This window comes from Argopecten irradians, chromosome 4 (genome assembly GCF_041381155.1).
Source record: "Argopecten irradians isolate NY chromosome 4, Ai_NY, whole genome shotgun sequence".
Taxonomy (NCBI): domain Eukaryota; kingdom Metazoa; phylum Mollusca; class Bivalvia; order Pectinida; family Pectinidae; genus Argopecten; species Argopecten irradians.
In genome coordinates, this window is record NC_091137.1 from 42,343,602 (window position 1) to 42,360,946 (window position 17,345).

Consider the following 17,345-nt stretch of genomic DNA (forward strand, 5'->3'; position numbering starts at 1 on the left):
AATGAAGGTGGCAGGTCAGTAATAACAGCTTTCCCACATCCTGGTCTAAGTACACTGATTGCCTGGTTCAGGACTGTGTCCCTGTCTATTAGGGACACAAATCGAACAATGATATTCTTTTTGTCGTCATCTCCAGATTGCAAGCGATGTATGGCTTGTACCAAAATGGAATTCACATAAGACTTGTCCAGCTTCAATTCATCGACAAGGAACTCACGAAATTTATCAAGGGTATCTTTAGGCAGTTCCTTACTGGTGCCTGGAATCCCCCTCACCACGAGGTTCCATTTCCTCCCCCAGAGATCCAGAGCTAAACGATCATTTTTCTCTTCCTCTAATTTGTCTCTTATAGACGGGAGATGTTTACTATGCAGATCATTAATTTCGGAGTTGACCCAAGTAGCTGCCGAGTCAAGCACGTCGACCTTTTCTTTCAGGACACTCACGTCTTCCTTAAGGTTCATGTAATGGCTTTAACCAGTGATATTTTGCAAGCCTAAAACGCATTACTGTGCTGCAATTGAACAGAACTAATTTCATTAATTGTTGGTATATACCCTGGCTAACTGTCAGTCTTACTGTTGATAAGTAATTTGTGAAGCTGCTTGTAAATTTCAGTAAAATAAGAGAAAAATGTATATTTCTGGAGAAGACATAGAACTCGTGTGAATTGCATTGATGGAACCAAATAAACATGCTATCGTGTTCAGTAGTGACTATGCCAGGTACTCCAACAGTTTGTTTGGCAAAATCGGACCAGCGAATAGCGCAGGAGCCTATTGTTGTAAATGCAAATGGCTGCTTTAAATGGCGGATCACAAATATAGCATATAAAAAGACATTTTAATTGATACAAGTGCTCTTATATACACTATAAGGTACTCTGAACATGACAAGAAGAATATTTACGAAAAAAATAGTTAAAATGTGGACTTTGAGGCTCTTTCCGGAAATTTGCATTTTTCGCCCCAAACAGATTGTTTGAACTATTTTTTTTCGTGAAGAGTCTTCTTGTTATGTTCAGAGTACCTTTTGGTGTCTATAAAAACATTTGTATCAATTGAGATGGCTTCTTATATGCGATATTTTCGATCCGCCATTTATAGCAGCCATTTGCATTTATTACACTAGGCTCCTGCGCTATTTGCTGGTCCGATTTTGCCAAACAAACTGTTGGAGTACCTGGCATATTCACAACTGAACACGATGGCATGATTATTTGGTTCCATCAATGCAATTCACACGAGTTCTATGTCTTCTCCAGAAATATACATTTTTCTCATATTTTACTGTATTTCACACGCAGCTCCACAAATTACATATCAACAGTAAGACTGACAGTTAGCCAGGGTATATACCAACAATTAATGAAATTAGTTCTGTTCAATTGCAGCACAGTAATGCGTTTTAGGCTTGCAAAATATCACTGTTTAAAGCCATTACATGAACCTTAACATTTTTTAATTCTTGTGAAAAGGAACGGTGAAGACTTTTAAAACACTCAGATATATCTGAGAAATTCTCACACTTGTACTCAGGTACAATACATTGGTTGGTATCCATACTAGCCTTGGCAAGGTATACTTCAGGAGCGCACGTGAAGAAAGTGACACGTGTACGTATAAATGTTACACAGGTGCGTGTCCAGGTAAGAACTATTAAATAGCTCTATAAGTCATGAAATTATGACGAAATTATATAATTTAGACAGTCAAACAGACATTCCAGTAAAATGATCAAAGTTTGAGGTGAAACACTTGCACAAATCTGGCTTTAAATTAAATCACTTACGGAGGCGATAACAGCACGTCCTCTCACCTGGTCGTCATAACCGGAAGACAATAGATATAGATGAAAAATTGAATTATAAAAGTAACTTTGAACAATAAAAGACATAATCATGAAGAAATCTTAATCAACTCAGAAATTGATACCGTGAACAGTATTACCTTACATAAAGCTTTATTTATAATTTGAGCATTGACAGATCGCCAGTTGTTAATCAGACCGGTTGGGTAACGCACGTGACTTGTACATTTTGTATTGTGTTGTATTGTGTTTGCTATAACATTGTACTTAACGCACGTTTTCAAGCACGAGCCGTGGTTACGTAAATTGCTTGGCGATCGGTGGATTTATAGTCATTCAAAATATGTACTCAATCATTACCAATTCCACCAAAGAATTTTCATGTTTGATCGTAACTTAATCAGAACAAAGAAATAAAGGTGCATTTTTTTCTTTACAGATTTTCACTGAAAATGAACAACACACTCAGAAACAGCACACCAAAGAACGAACCATTTTCGCTCACCATCAACCAGTCGGTGACGTTATGGAGTCTTGGCGTGGGTGCAGTATTTGCCATTGCTGAACATTCTACTATATTACTTATGACATGCAGGAGTAAAACCTTACGACAGAAGCCTTTTGTTGTGTCCATTCTGCTGCTAAGCTGTAGTGACATTTTACTGAGTTTGGCTTTGCTTCTTTATTCTTTGATTAATCTTGCATCATTGCGACAAACCTGGATATGCGGATCATTATGTTTCTTACCGCAGTTGGGACTGACATCGTCCCTTGTGCATACCTTGGTAATTTGTATAGAACGATATCTAAGTACGCGACCCATTCAAATGAGGGCTTTCTCCGTGGGCAAGCGTCAATTGCTGACAGTTATAAGTATGGGGATATGCTCTGTGATTCTTGGAATACCTTACCTGTTCACAGTTAAAGAAGCTACGGTAGTGCTACCATGTAAAATCACGACTTTATTTCAGAAGAACAGGCCGTACGCTTTAGTGCCTGTTAGGTCTATATCTTTGCTGATTTGGATATGTACGGTCATTGTTTACGGCGCAACTGCTAAGAACATTCGAAATGCTCAACGAAGAACAGAACAGCTAAGAGGAAATTCAACACATAGAAACGGGATCAATGCTGAGCGGATACATCGGAAATATGGTAATGGTCGTAATGCACACATTTCTCCTTCAACTAAAGATGCAGACGACATCGGAGCGAGTACATCGACTGAAACCAACAAACCAAGGCATAATTCAAAGGTAAATTTTGGGGAACAATGTACAGCTAAACCATCCTCTGGTAATATTATAATAAAGAGCGATTTTAGAACACGGGGCACGCTTCTAACGATACCAGAAAACAAGTTCCAAACTGATGAGAAAAACGTCGCCTATACACAAAATGCAACAGGTGTAAATAAACGAAAAGAATGTATCCTTGAAACGGACCGAATTGAAAACACTTCGGCCAAACAGAACATAACACGATCTAAACCATCAACCGACATACCAAATGATACCGATTCTTGTTTCAAGTCTGTTCGTTTCCAGAGGCAAATGAAATCCAAATTATCTCCCCCAGCGCCGGAAATTAAAGCTTTTCGAATCGTGTCGGTCGTTTTTCTGGCTTTCTTTATAACTATGACTCCGCAATGTGTTGCTGGATTTGTGATGATATTTTTTCCTGTGTCACAAACGGTCGATTTTACTTTCAACTTCCTAGCAGTTTCTTCTATTCTGACAAACCCTTTCATGTATGCATTCTTGCTAAAAGATTTCAGAAAAATCCTCAGATGCAACTAAATCTTAATCGGGAACCTTCGACAGTTCCTGTTTACGAGATTTTATTACAGAAAATGCTGATTCGAACGCCGATTAATCGATTTTCGACTGTTTTGTTTGGTCCCGAATGTCCTCGCTACATTGTATATAGCTCTACTAACGAGCCCATCCATGATTCGAATTTTATGTAAGGTCTATGTCTACCATTTTTTTTGTGTCATAGTGAAAACTGCTTAAGTGTTATACATATTTTTATGAGTCTGTCTGATTTTTAAACTTTCTAATTTTACCACTTTTTATAAAGTTGCAGCACTGGAAGTATATTTAATTATCAAATTAAAAAATCTTTTTAACGTGAACACGTGAAAAATAGGTTCGAAAGGTGCTGAATCATTCCGAACTCTTACGAACATCGTCGCGACAATCTCGAAGTAACACGAGAGTTGTGAAACCAAGAGAAAATGTCAATATTTTTTTATAAACAAAACATGTGGTCGACCTCAGCAGACTGGATCTTCAAAGAACATTATGCTCGCACATTACAATATTAGATAAACACAATATTTTACGGCAATGTGTGAATTGGATGTTTCAAATGCTCATTCTGTGGACATATACCACCATGATTGCCTCAAATTAGCCAGAAGGAAAACGTAAACAAACACATGTGCGCTTACGCTAGTTACCTGTTTCACCACCTGCAGGTCGTGTCGAACGTCAGTCACGTGATACGATTCGGAATCCGAGAAAACCCGAAGTCACTGAACATGGCGGTGATTGAAGGCGCTTCATTCAAAACCAGGAATGTATGATCCAAAGATTTCGGCTCTCGTGTAGGCCGACGTATACTTTTGGGAAGCTAAATTACATGTTACATGTCAATGTTCAAATATAAAATGTATAATTGACATATTGTTACAGTTAAATAAGCATGCAATATAACTTTAAAGTTAAATTGCAGTAAGAACGTTTTATTTACTACCGTACGTGTGCAGGTGAAATCAGCAGTGTCATCCATAGCTGATAGAAACAGACTTCATTAATACCTGAGGCCAATGTTGTTATGTCGACTAATATCTTATTCACTGATCAAAGTATAATGTATGGTCTATGGCGTGCTCTTTTATGTCATAGAAAAACAAACATTTAAAGTGTTATACATATTTCCCATTTATATTTTTTAAACATTAAAATGTATACTTCATTCAACATATCTCCTATCTCTATGTTATGTTGGTGCGTTCATGGATCTGAATCAGCATCGAAATACATCCATATTCACACCTTGTAGGATTTTACAACATTTTGTAAGAGTGACAATTACATGAAACTTGCATTGGACAGCAGAAAAGTGTTGATATTATGAACACTATGAACACTAACGTATGTTAGATGTAGATATCAAGACATGATTAATCATATTGGGATGTTATTAATTCAACAAATTGTAACTCCTGTATTGCTGTAAATTATTTTGTGTACATCATTAAAATGTGTTGCATTGTAAAGCGAAGTTTTATATTTTGTGACTTAACCATTTCAATTTTTTATCAGTTGAAAGTGTTTTTTTTATGAAGAAATATGCAATGTACAATCGATCATAAGAATACAACCGATTAGCCTGGAGTTTTCACCATCAAAATCCTTATCATGGTATATTTGTAGCTACCTCCTGTACACGATCTTAAGAGGCGACTAAATCTGGGATATTATTTTTTTCCTCAGTATGTATATCTTGCGTGTGATAAGTCCGTGTGTGATTTAGGAAACTGTGACGTAATCTATTTCTGGCTTCATTTCACAAGTGTGAAGTTTTAGTTTGTGATATCTAAGTGATTAGTGTCCCTATGATTATACACCTGTAGTGTTTGTATTGGTAAGATGAGTCTATATATGATGTATCGTGTCGGGTCAGTTTATGGTCGGTGATAATTGTATTAATTAGTCTCTAATTAACAATCGGAGAGATAAGAGTTCATGTAGTGCTCTCCGTGTTAATTAGTAGAGACAGTGTCATCAGTAAGTTCGGCTAATTATATGGCAGTGTAATTACGCACACAGAAACTTATCATCGTGCCTCTGTGACGTCAAACGATCAGAAATGTGAATATTCACTTCAAATTATAATCACATACATATATTTCAACTAATACGCCGGCAATAGAGAACGCCGCCGAATAACTTTATGAAGTCCAGAAAAAGAGTTTTACTAATGCTGATTTAGATTAATATTCGTCTAAACAAAAGAGCCTTTCCTACCAAGATATCCTCGCGTATCATCTTTCACGGCAGTATCTTATTCCAAATTAGACTATTAATGTTCTGTCTATATATACGTAAACCAACGCTCATCTAGTTACCAGAAGCTGACAGCAGGAAAAAAGGTAAGAAAAAACTTTTTAAAGTTCTGATTTTTTCCCGACGGCTTTTAATTTTTAAAATGGGAATGAAAACGAAACTGATAATTTTGTCGAGTCGCAAAATTTATTAGATTACTATTAATATTACATTGATGATAACTCTCTGAAGAATTTACTTATTTTTTATAACGCAGGTTATCTTATATGTTTCCCGAAGTCAACCTAATTAGGAGGTTAGTTGACTACAACTGCAACATATGTAGATAACGCAGGAATCGTGCATTTGTTTGGTGTTGTATTCCCATATAAGGCCATCGATGTAAATTTTTAATATCATTATTGTTTTAAAGAAACGTTTATTTTTTGTTTTGGAAAGGTAGTGGACCTTTAACACCGTATACTGTATTTAACGTCAAAAACACGAGGAGGAGATTTTGGAAGATTAGAATCAGAAGTATATTTGTTATGTGAGTTCGAATTTTATATAGACATTCGTAATTAATGTTCTGAAAAAGCATGTATTATTCAACCTTTTTTTTGTTTTTGTTTTTTTGTTGCTGTTTTTTCTTTTTTTCTTTTCTTTTTTCGCAGTTTTAGTCCTATATGAAATATTCAATGTTTAATGTATGAAGAGCAATTGTAAGATAGTTTAGGTAAATCTGTAATTATTGATGAGAAAAAGACGATCCGTCATTTAAGAAATGTTTAATAGTGTGATACAACATTTGAATTTATCTCTGAGGTTATCAAACATGCGACACGTTTGACATTAATCATTAATATGAATATATGTAATGCTTACGTATCTCACTGGTCATTTTTGGCTGGTTATTTTTTGAAGTACACTCCCTTTGTATTTGAACTGTGTGACACCATTATAAAATATGTATGTACAATAAAACATGTCTTTAATGAACACGCTTTCATCGAATTCATGGTTATAACGAAGTAAACTTATTTCAGGATTAATTTGAATAGGTTTTTTATGTTATGGAGATATAACACAAAAATCTGAGAGTACTCTAAATGAACCGCTTCGGTTTATTATGAGAGTACACTCAGATTTTTATGTTATATCTTACTCTAAATAAACCGCTTCGGTTTATTATGAGAGTACACTCAGATTTTTTTTTATGTTATATCTCCATAACATAAAAAATCTATTCAAATTAATCCTTATAATTCAATTTACTAAAGATAATCTCTTCAATATTCAAAATTCATTTTGGGACTTTATGAAATCATTACGCCGTGATTTCAGCCAATCAGAAGCAACGTTACAAACGGCGACGCCATTTTTTCCTTTATGGATTGATAAAGTAAATTTTTAACCCAATGAAAATGCTCGTAACAAGCAAAATTGAATTTTTTTCTGTCAACGTTTATATAATATTTTTGTAATAAGTGTATAACGAATGTGCTTTAAACAAAGTGATTTCATTGGTCTCCAGTCGGTCGTTAAAACCGCGTTTTACTGTATTATCAATTTACGCAAAGACATTTTAACACAAAAAACCTATATGTGATGTTTTGTGTACATAAGATAATAATTTGCATTTTATAAGATGATAATTTGCATTTTAAAGTGTTTTTATAGCTAAAATAACAACAAAAATCCCCCATGCGTAACATTTGTTATGTATATAAGAAGCCATAGTTTGTAAAATCTATCGCGAAGATAACAATGTCGCAAAATGTTTACAACATACATGTATACAAAAAACAAAATTAAACACCTGCGATTTTCTCTGTCAACAGCATACTGCTCTATATACAGTTATATTCTAAAGCGGTATATTTTGTGGTTTTAATATTCTTTCCTTTTAAAACAAAATTCGTTTTTAGAAGGATACATTTCCGACGGTAACTGATCAAGAAGATACTTTTTCTTATACATATCATTATACGTACAAATGGATTAAGTTCACGTATCGTCTCCGCCGATATATGTTGTATATACTTGATACATCAAACATATGTACATTATTAAAGTATTTAAACATGAATAGACATAGATGAAAAAGGTGAATTATAAAGGTAACATTGAACAATAAAAAACATAATCATGAAGAAATCGTAATCAACTCAGAATTTGATACCGTGAACAGTATTACCTTACATAAAGTTTTATTTATAATTTGAGCATTGACATATCGCCAGTTAGTAATCAAACCGGTTGGGTAACGCGCGTGACTTTACATTTTGTATTGTGCTTGCTATAACATTGTACTTAACGCACGTTTTCAAGCACGAGCCGTGGTTACGTTAATTGCATGGCGATCGGTGGATTGATGGTCATTCAAAATATGCACTCAATCATTACCAATTACACCAAAGAATTTTCATGTTTGATCGTAACTTAATCAGAACAAAGGGTTAATTGTGCATTTTTTCTTTACAGATTTTCACTGAAAATGAACAACACGCTCAGAAACAGCACACCAAATAACGAACCTTTGTCGCTGACCATCAACCAGTCGGTGGCGTTGTGGAGTATTAGTGTGGGTGCAGTATTTGCCATTGCTGAACATTCTACTATACTGCTTCTGACATGCATGAGTAAAACATTACGGCAGAAGCCTTTTGTTGTGTCCATTCTGCTGCTAAGCTATAGTGACATTTTACTGGGTCTGGCTTTGCTTCTTTCTTCGTTGATTAATCTTGCATCCTTGCGACAAACCTGGTTATGCGGATCATTATGTTTCTTGCAGCAGTTAGGACTGATATTGTCCCTTGTGCATACCTTGGTAATTTGTATAGAACGATATCTAAGTACTCGACCCATTCAAATGAGGACTTTCTCCGTGGGCAAGCGTCAACTGCTGACAGTTATAAGTATGGGGATATGCTCTCTGATTCTTGGAATACCTTACCTGTTCACAGTCAAAGAAGCTACGGTAGTACTACCGTGTACAACCGTCACTTTATTTCAGAAGAACAGGCTGTACACTGTTATGCCTGTGCGGTCTTTATCTTTCCTGATATGGATATGCACGGTTATTGTTTACGGTGCAACTGCTAAGAACATTCGAAATGCTCAACGAAGAACAGAGCAGTTAAGAGGATATTCAACACATAGAAACGGGATCAATGCAGAGCGGATACATCAAAAATATGGTAATGGTCGTATTGCACACATGTCTCCTTTAACTAGAGATGCAGACGACATCGGAGCGAGTACATCTACTGAAACCAACAAACCAGGGCTTAACTCAAAATCTAATTTTGGGGATCAATGTATAGCTAAGTCATCCTCTGGTAATATTATAATAAAGAGCGATTTTGGAACACGGGGCACGCTTCTCACGATATCAGAAAACAGGATCCAAAATGATGAGAAAAACGTCGCCTATACACAAAATGCAACAGGTGTAAATAAACGAAAAGAATGTACCATTGAAACGGACCAAATTGAAAACATTTCGGCCAAACAGAACATAATACGTCCTAAACCATCAACCGACATATCAAATGATACCGATTCTTGTTTTAAATCTGTTCGTTTCCAGAGGCAAACGAACTCCAAATTACCTCCCCCTGCGCCGGAAATGAAAGCTTTTCGAATCGTGTCGGTCGTTTTTCTGGTTTTCCTTATAACTATGACTCCGCAATGTGTTGCTGGACTTGTGATGATATTTTTTCCTGTATCACAAAAGGTCGATTTTACTTTTAACTTACTAGCAGTATCTTCTATTGTGACCAACCCATTCATGTATGCATTCTTGCTAAAAGATTTCAGAAAAATCCTCAGATGCAACTAAATCTTAATCGGGAACCTTCGAAAATGCTGATTCGAACGCCGATGAATCGATTTACGACTGTTTTGCCTTGGTCCCGAATGTCCTCGCTATATAGCTCTACTAACGAACCCATCCATGATTCGAATTTTTTGTTGTCTCGAACATTTTCCATGAACCGTATAATATGATAGATAATTGACAGTATTTGATTCGATCCAACTTAGATTTATAAAACCCACCAGACAGGTGTATGTCGTAATCAAAGTTGTAAGGTCTATGTCTACTATTTTTTTTTTTTTTTTTTTTTTTTTTTGTCATAGTGAAAACTGCTTAAGTGTTATACATATTTTTATCCGTCTGTCTAAGTTTTAAACTTTCTAATTTTACCACTTTTTATAAAGTAGCAGCACTGGAATGATATTCAATTATCAAATTAAAAAATCTTTTTAACGTTAACACGTTAAAAATAGGTTCGAAAGGTGCCGAATCATTCCGAACTCTTACGAACATCGTCGCGACAATCTCGAAGTAACACGAGAGTTGTGAAACCAAGAGAAAATGTCAATATTTTTTTATAAACAAAACATGTGGTCGACCTCAGCAGACTGGATCTTCAAAGAACATTATGCTCACACATTACAATATTAGATAAACACAATATTTCACGGCAATGTGTGAATTGAATGTTTCAAATGCTCATTCTGTGGACATATACCAGCACGATTTGCTCATATTAGCCAGAAGGAAAACGTAAACAAACACATGAGCGCTTACGCTAGTTACCTGTCTCACCACATGCAGGTCGTGTCGAACGTCAGTCACGTGATACGATTCGGAATCCGAGAAAACCCGAAGTCACTGAACATGGCTGTAATTGAAGGCGCTTCATTCAAAACCAGGAATATATGATCCAAAGATTTCGGCTCTCTTGTAGGCTGACGTATACTTTTGGGGAGCTAAATCATCATGTTACATGTCAATGTTCAAATATAAAATGTTTAATTGACGTACTGTTACAGTTAAATTAGCATACAATATACATGTAACTTTAAAGTGAAATTGCAGTAAGAACGTTTTATTTACTACCGTACGTGTGCTAGTGAAATCAGCAGTGTCATAAATACCTGATAGTAACAGACTTCATTTATACATGAGGCCAAATGTTGTCATGTCGACTAATATCTTATTCACTGATCAAAGTACAATGTATGGTCTATGACGTGCTCTTTTATGTCATAGAAAAACAAACATTTAAAGTGTTATACATCTTTCCCATTTACATTTTTTAAACATTAAAATGTATATTTCATTCAACATATCTCCTATCTCTATGTTATGTTGGTGCGTTCATGGATCTGAATCAGCATCGATATACATCCATATTCACACCTTGTAAGATTTTACAACATTTTGTAGGAGTGACAATTACATGAAACTTGCATTGGGCAGCAGAAAAGTGTTGATGTTATGAACATGAAAAAATTGCATTGCACGTATGTTAGATGTAGAGATTAAGACATGATTAATCATATTGGGGTGCTATTAATTCAACAATTTGTAACTCCTGTATTTCTGTAAAATATTTTGTGTACATCATTAAAATGTGTTGCATTGTAAAGTGAAGTTTAATTTTTGTGACTTAACCATTTCAATTTTGTATCAGTTGAAAGTGGGTTTTTATGAAGAAATATGCAATGTACAATCGATCACAAGAATAATACAGATAAGACAGGAGTTTTTATCATCAAAATCCTTATCATGGTACATTTGTAGCTACCTCTTGTACACGATCTTAAGAGGCGACTAAATCTGGGATATTATTTTTTCCTCAGTATGTATATCATGCGTGTGGTAAGTTCGTGTGTGATTTAGGAGACTGTGACATAATCTATATCTGGCTTCATTTCACAAGTGTGATGTTTTAGTTTGTGATATCTAAATGATTAGTGTCCCTATGATTATACACCTTTAGTGTTTGTATTGGTAAGATGAGTCTATTTATGATGTATCGTGTAGGGTCAGTTTATGGTCGGTGATAATTGTATTAATTAGTAGTCTCTAATTAACAATCGGAGAGATAAGAGTTCATGTAGTGCTCTCAGTGTTAATTAGTAGAGACAGTGTCATCAGTAAGTTCGGCTAATTATATGGCAGTGTAATAAAGCACACAGAAACTTATTACCGTGCCTCTGTGACGTCAATAGATCAGAAATATGAATATTCACTTCAAATAATCACATACATCAATTTCAACTAATACGCCAGCAATAGAGAACGCCGCCGAATACCTTTATTAAGTCCAGAATAAGAGTTTTACTAATTCTGATTTAGATTAATATTCGTCTAAACAAAAGAGCCTTTCCTACCAAGATATCCTCGCGTATCATCTTCCACGGCAGTATCGTATTCCAAATCAGACTACTAATGTTCTGTCTATATACGTAAACCAACGATCACATCACTATCTAGTTATCAGTAGCTGACACCAGAGAAAAGGTAAGAAATAACTCTTTAAAGGTCTGATTTTTTTCCGACGGCTTTTAATTTTTAAAATGGGAATGCAAACGTAACTGATAATTTTGTTAAGTCGCAAAATTTATTAGATTACTGTTAATATTACATTGATGATAACCCTCTGAAGAGTTTTACTTATTTTTTATAACGCGGGTTATCTTCCCGAAGTCAACCTAATTCGGACGTTAGTTGACTACAACTGCAACGGACGGTAAGGTCTTCACTGTTAGCATACACATGTAGATAACGCAGGAATCGTGCATTTGTTTGGTGTTGTGTAACCATATAAGGCCATCAATGTAAATTTTAAATATCATTATTGTTTTAAAGAAACGTTTATTTTTTTGTTTTGGAAAGGTAGTGGACCTTAAACACCGTATACTGTATTTAACGTCAAAAACACGAGGAGGAGATTTTGGAAGATTAGAATCAGAAGTATATTTGTTATGTGAGTTCGAATTTTATATAGACATTCGTAATTAATGTTCTGAAAAAGCATGTATTATTCAACCTTTTTTTTGTTTTTGTTTTTTTGTTGCTGTTTTTTCTTTTTTTCTTTTCTTTTTTCGCAGTTTTAGTCCTATATGAAATATTCAATGTTTAATGTATGAAGAGCAATTGTAAGATAGTTTAGGTAAATCTGTAATTATTGATGAGAAAAAGACGATCCGTCATTTAAGAAATGTTTAATAGTGTGATACAACATTTGAATTTATCTCTGAGGTTATCAAACATGCGACACGTTTGACATTAATCATTAATATGAATATATGTAATGCTTACGTATCTCACTGGTCATTTTTGGCTGGTTATTTTTTGAAGTATACTCCCTTTGTATTTGAACTGTGTAACACCATTATAAAATATGAATGTACAATAAAACATGTCTTTAACGAAGACGCTTTCATCGAATTCATGGTTATAACGAAGTAAACTTATTTAAGGATTAATTTGAATAGATTTTTATGTTATGGAGATATAACACAAAAATCTGAGAGTACTCTATATGAACCGCTTCGGTTTATTATGAGAGTACACTCAGATTTTTATGCTATATCTTACTCTAAATAAACCGCTTCGGTTTATTATGAGAGTACACTCAGATTTTTTTATGTTATATCTCCATAACATAAAAAAATCTATTCAAATTAATCCTTATAATTCAATTTACTAAAGATAATCTCTTCAATATTCAAATTTCATTTTGGGACTTTATGAAATCATTACGCCGTAATTTCAACCAATCAGAAGCAACTTTACAAACGGCGACGCCATTTTTTCCTTTATGGGTTGATAAAGTAATTTTTTAACTTAATGAAAATGCTCGTAACAAGCAAAATTGATTTTTTTTCTGTCAACGTTTATATAATATTTTTGTAATAAGTGTATAACGAATGTGCTGTAAACAAAGTGATTTCATTGGTCTCCAGTGGGTCGTTAAAACCGCGTTTTACTGTATTATCAATTTACGCAAAGACATTTTAACACAAAAAACCTATATGTGATGTTTTGTGTACATAAGATAATAATTTGCATTTTATAAGATGATAATTTGCATTTTAAAGTGTTTTTATAGCTAAAATAACAACAAAAATCCCCCATGCGTAACATTTGTTATGTATATAAGAAGCCATAGTTTGTAAAATCTATCGCGAAGATAACAATGTCGCAAAATGTTTACAACATACATGTATACAAAAAACAAAATTAAACACCTGCGATTTTCTCTGTCAACAGCATACTGCTCTATATACAGTTATATTCTAAAGCGGTATATTTTGTGGTTTTAATATTCTTTCCTTTTAAAACAAAATTCGTTTTTAGAAGGATACATTTCCGACGGTAACTGATCAAGAAGATACTTTTTCTTATACATATCATTATACGTACAAATGGATTAAGTTCACGTATCGTCTCCGCCGATATATGTTGTATATACTTGATACATCAAACATATGTACATTATTAAAGTATTTAAACATGAATAGACATAGATGAAAAAGGTGAATTATAAAGGTAACATTGAACAATAAAAAACATAATCATGAAGAAATCGTAATCAACTCAGAATTTGATACCGTGAACAGTATTACCTTACATAAAGTTTTATTTATAATTTGAGCATTGACATATCGCCAGTTAGTAATCAAACCGGTTGGGTAACGCGCGTGACTTTACATTTTGTATTGTGTTTGCTATAACATGTACTTAACGCACGTTTTCAAGCACGAGCCGTGGTTACGTTAATTGCATGGCGATCGGTGGATTGATGGTCATTCAAAATATGCACTCAATCATTACCAATTACACCAAAGAATTTTCATGTTTGATCGTAACTTAATCAGAACAAAGGGTTAATTGTGCATTTTTTCTTAACAGATTTTCACTGAAAATGAACAACACGCTCAGAAACAGCACACCAAATAACGAACCTTTGTCGCTGACCATCAACCAGTCGGTGGCGTTGTGGAGTATTAGTGTGGGTGCAGTATTTGCCATTGCTGAACATTCTACTATACTGCTTCTGACATGCATGAGTAAAACATTACGGCAGAAGCCTTTTGTTGTGTCCATTCTGCTGCTAAGCTATAGTGACATTTTACTGGGTCTGGCTTTGCTTCTTTCTTCGTTGATTAATCTTGCATCCTTGCGACAAACCTGCTTATGCGGATCATTATGTTTCTTGCAGCAGTTAGGACTGATATCGTCCCTTGTGCATACCTTGGTAATTTGTATAGAACGATATCTAAGTACTCGACCCATTCAAATGAGGGCTTTCTCCGTGGGCAAGCGTCAACTGCTGACAGTTATAAGTATGGGGATATGCTCTCTGATTCTTGGAATACCTTACCTGTTCACAGTCAAAGAAGCTACGGTAGCACTACCGTGTACAACCGTCACTTTATTTCAGAAGAACAGGCTGTACACTGTTATGCCTGTGCGGTCTTTATCTTTCCTGATATGGATATGCACGGTTATTGTTCACGGTGCAACTGCTAAGAACATTCGAAATGCTCAACGAAGAACAGAGCAGTTAAGAGGAAATTCAACGCATAGAAACGGGATCAATGCAGAGCGGATACATCAAAAATATGGTAATGGTCGTATACGTAATGCACACATTTCTCCTTCAACTAAAGATGCAGACGACATCGGAGCGAGTACATCTACTGAAACCAACAAACCAAGGCATAACTCAAAGGTAAATTTTGGGGATCAATTAACAACTAAGCCATCCTCTGGTAATATTATAATAAAGAGCGATTTTGGAACACGGGGCACGCTTCTCACGATATCAGAAAACAGGATCCAAAATGATGAGAAAAACGTCGCCTATACACAAAATGCAACAGGTGTAAATAAACGAAAAGAATGTACCATTGAAACGGACCAAATTGAAAACACTTCGGCCAAACAGAACATAACACGATCTAAACCATATCATACCGATTCTTCTTTTAAGTCTGTTCGTTTCCAGAGGCAAACGAACTCCAAATTACCTCCCCCTGCGCCGGAAATGAAAGCTTTTCGAATCGTGTCGGTCGTTTTTCTGGTTTTCCTTATAACTATGACTCCGCAATGTGTTGCTGGACTTGTGATGATATTTTTTCCTGTATCACAAAAGGTCGATTTTACTTTTAACTTACTAGCAGTATCTTCTATTGTGACCAACCCTTTCATGTATGCATTCTTGCTAAAAGATTTCAGAAAAATCCTCAGATGTAACTAAATCTTAATCGGGAACCTTCAGCTGTTCCCGTAAACGAGAAAATATTGCGTAAAATGCTGATTCGAACGCCGATGACGGTATAACATCAAGTGTTTTTTTTTTTTTTTTTTTTTTTTTTAGACATTATCGGATATTTATTAAGCATAATATACATGCAAAAAAAGCACATTAACAATAACTTGATAACGATTTTTTTTTTTTTTTTTTTTTTTTTTTTTTTGCATTAAAAAAGGTAATGTCGTACTTTTTGTAGAAGAGCAAGGGATAAAAAGGAACACCCTGTTGGACACGCACACGTTTTAAGCTTTCTCCAGTTATAATTGCTATTTGATATGATAAGGCTACAGTTATCTTCATTTTGTAAATTGCAATAATGTTTATTTTTGTTGATTTTCTTTACAATGTTGTCTTTTATACAACTACATATTTATTCTTTTACATATAGTGTAATTAGCTGTTGGGGACTTCCCCAATATTATTTACCAAGAAGTGATCCGGAATGGAAGGTTATAGTTATTGTTGTTCTTCAGGCCAACGGACGGTTGGCTTATGTGTTCATACGGGAACATTGATGATTATACTAGTCATATTAATTGCATGGTAGACTATACATGGAGCTCCTTGGTCTGGTTAATCTTTATATCCTAAAATAACGTTTTTTTTTTTTTTTTTTTTTTTTTTTTTTTTTACAAATTTGTAGTACTTGTCTTTGATATACCGCCTGAAACAGGGGAGCATGTTTCCAACATGAAAAATCATGGCATGTCCAGTAATTCACAGAATATATATACCTTATTTGTGACGTCATTAATTTGTTCTTTGAAAAATAAACATATTCCTGAAGAGCCATCATGAAATGGTGAATGTACAAGAGGAAAGTCGTTGACTTTTATTATATATATATATATATATATATATATGATGAATTTAAAGAAAAATCCCTACGGACGAAATCTTTAAGAAATAAAAACAATAACGACTGACTAGTTGATCAATAAACATTTCCTGAAGAACAGCGGCAGCTGGGAAAACGTTAGAGATCGATGGCAGATTTGTTTTATCTTTTGTTTTTTTTTCTATTTAAATTCCATCACAAGGATATTTAACATTTATTTATTATATTACTAAATATATATATCTAAACTGAAACAAAGGACAAGTCAAAATTAGTGATTGCATGAATTCAGATCATAATGAGTTGTGTAACATAAACTGAAAGTTATATCAGACAAATGTCAAATTTCAAAAGATGGGCCCAGATACGTAATTGATAACTTCATCTAATTATAAACAATATTTTCAATTGTCAATGACTATTTTGTGATGTTTTAAACTGCTGGAATTCTTGTTTAACATGTATTTTATCAATTTAAAAAAAGTCAATATCTTCGAAACTGAATTCAACAATATATTT

General features: G+C 34.4%; 3 protein-coding genes across 3 annotated transcripts; all 3 read left to right on the forward strand.

Annotated features, from left to right (window-relative positions):
* The first annotated feature begins 2,261 nt into the window (after positions 1-2,261).
* Positions 2,262-4,399, forward strand: LOC138322305 (alpha-2C adrenergic receptor-like). Its single transcript, XM_069266341.1, has 2 exons — positions 2,262-3,065; positions 4,292-4,399. Exons 1-2 carry the CDS (start codon positions 2,262-2,264, stop codon positions 4,397-4,399), a joined length of 912 nt encoding a protein of 303 aa, XP_069122442.1.
* A 3,956-nt stretch (positions 4,400-8,355) lies between these two features.
* LOC138322306 (uncharacterized) lies at positions 8,356-9,708 on the forward strand. The gene has a single exon (XM_069266342.1). The coding sequence runs from the start codon at positions 8,362-8,364 to the stop codon at positions 9,706-9,708; it is 1,347 nt and encodes a 448-aa protein (XP_069122443.1). The 5' UTR covers positions 8,356-8,361.
* A 4,873-nt stretch (positions 9,709-14,581) lies between these two features.
* On the forward strand, positions 14,582-16,149 carry LOC138322519 (uncharacterized). Its single transcript, XM_069266541.1, has one exon. The coding sequence runs from the start codon at positions 14,594-14,596 to the stop codon at positions 15,929-15,931; it is 1,338 nt and encodes a 445-aa protein (XP_069122642.1). The 5' UTR covers positions 14,582-14,593; the 3' UTR covers positions 15,932-16,149.
* Positions 16,150-17,345: the final 1,196 nt, after the last annotated feature.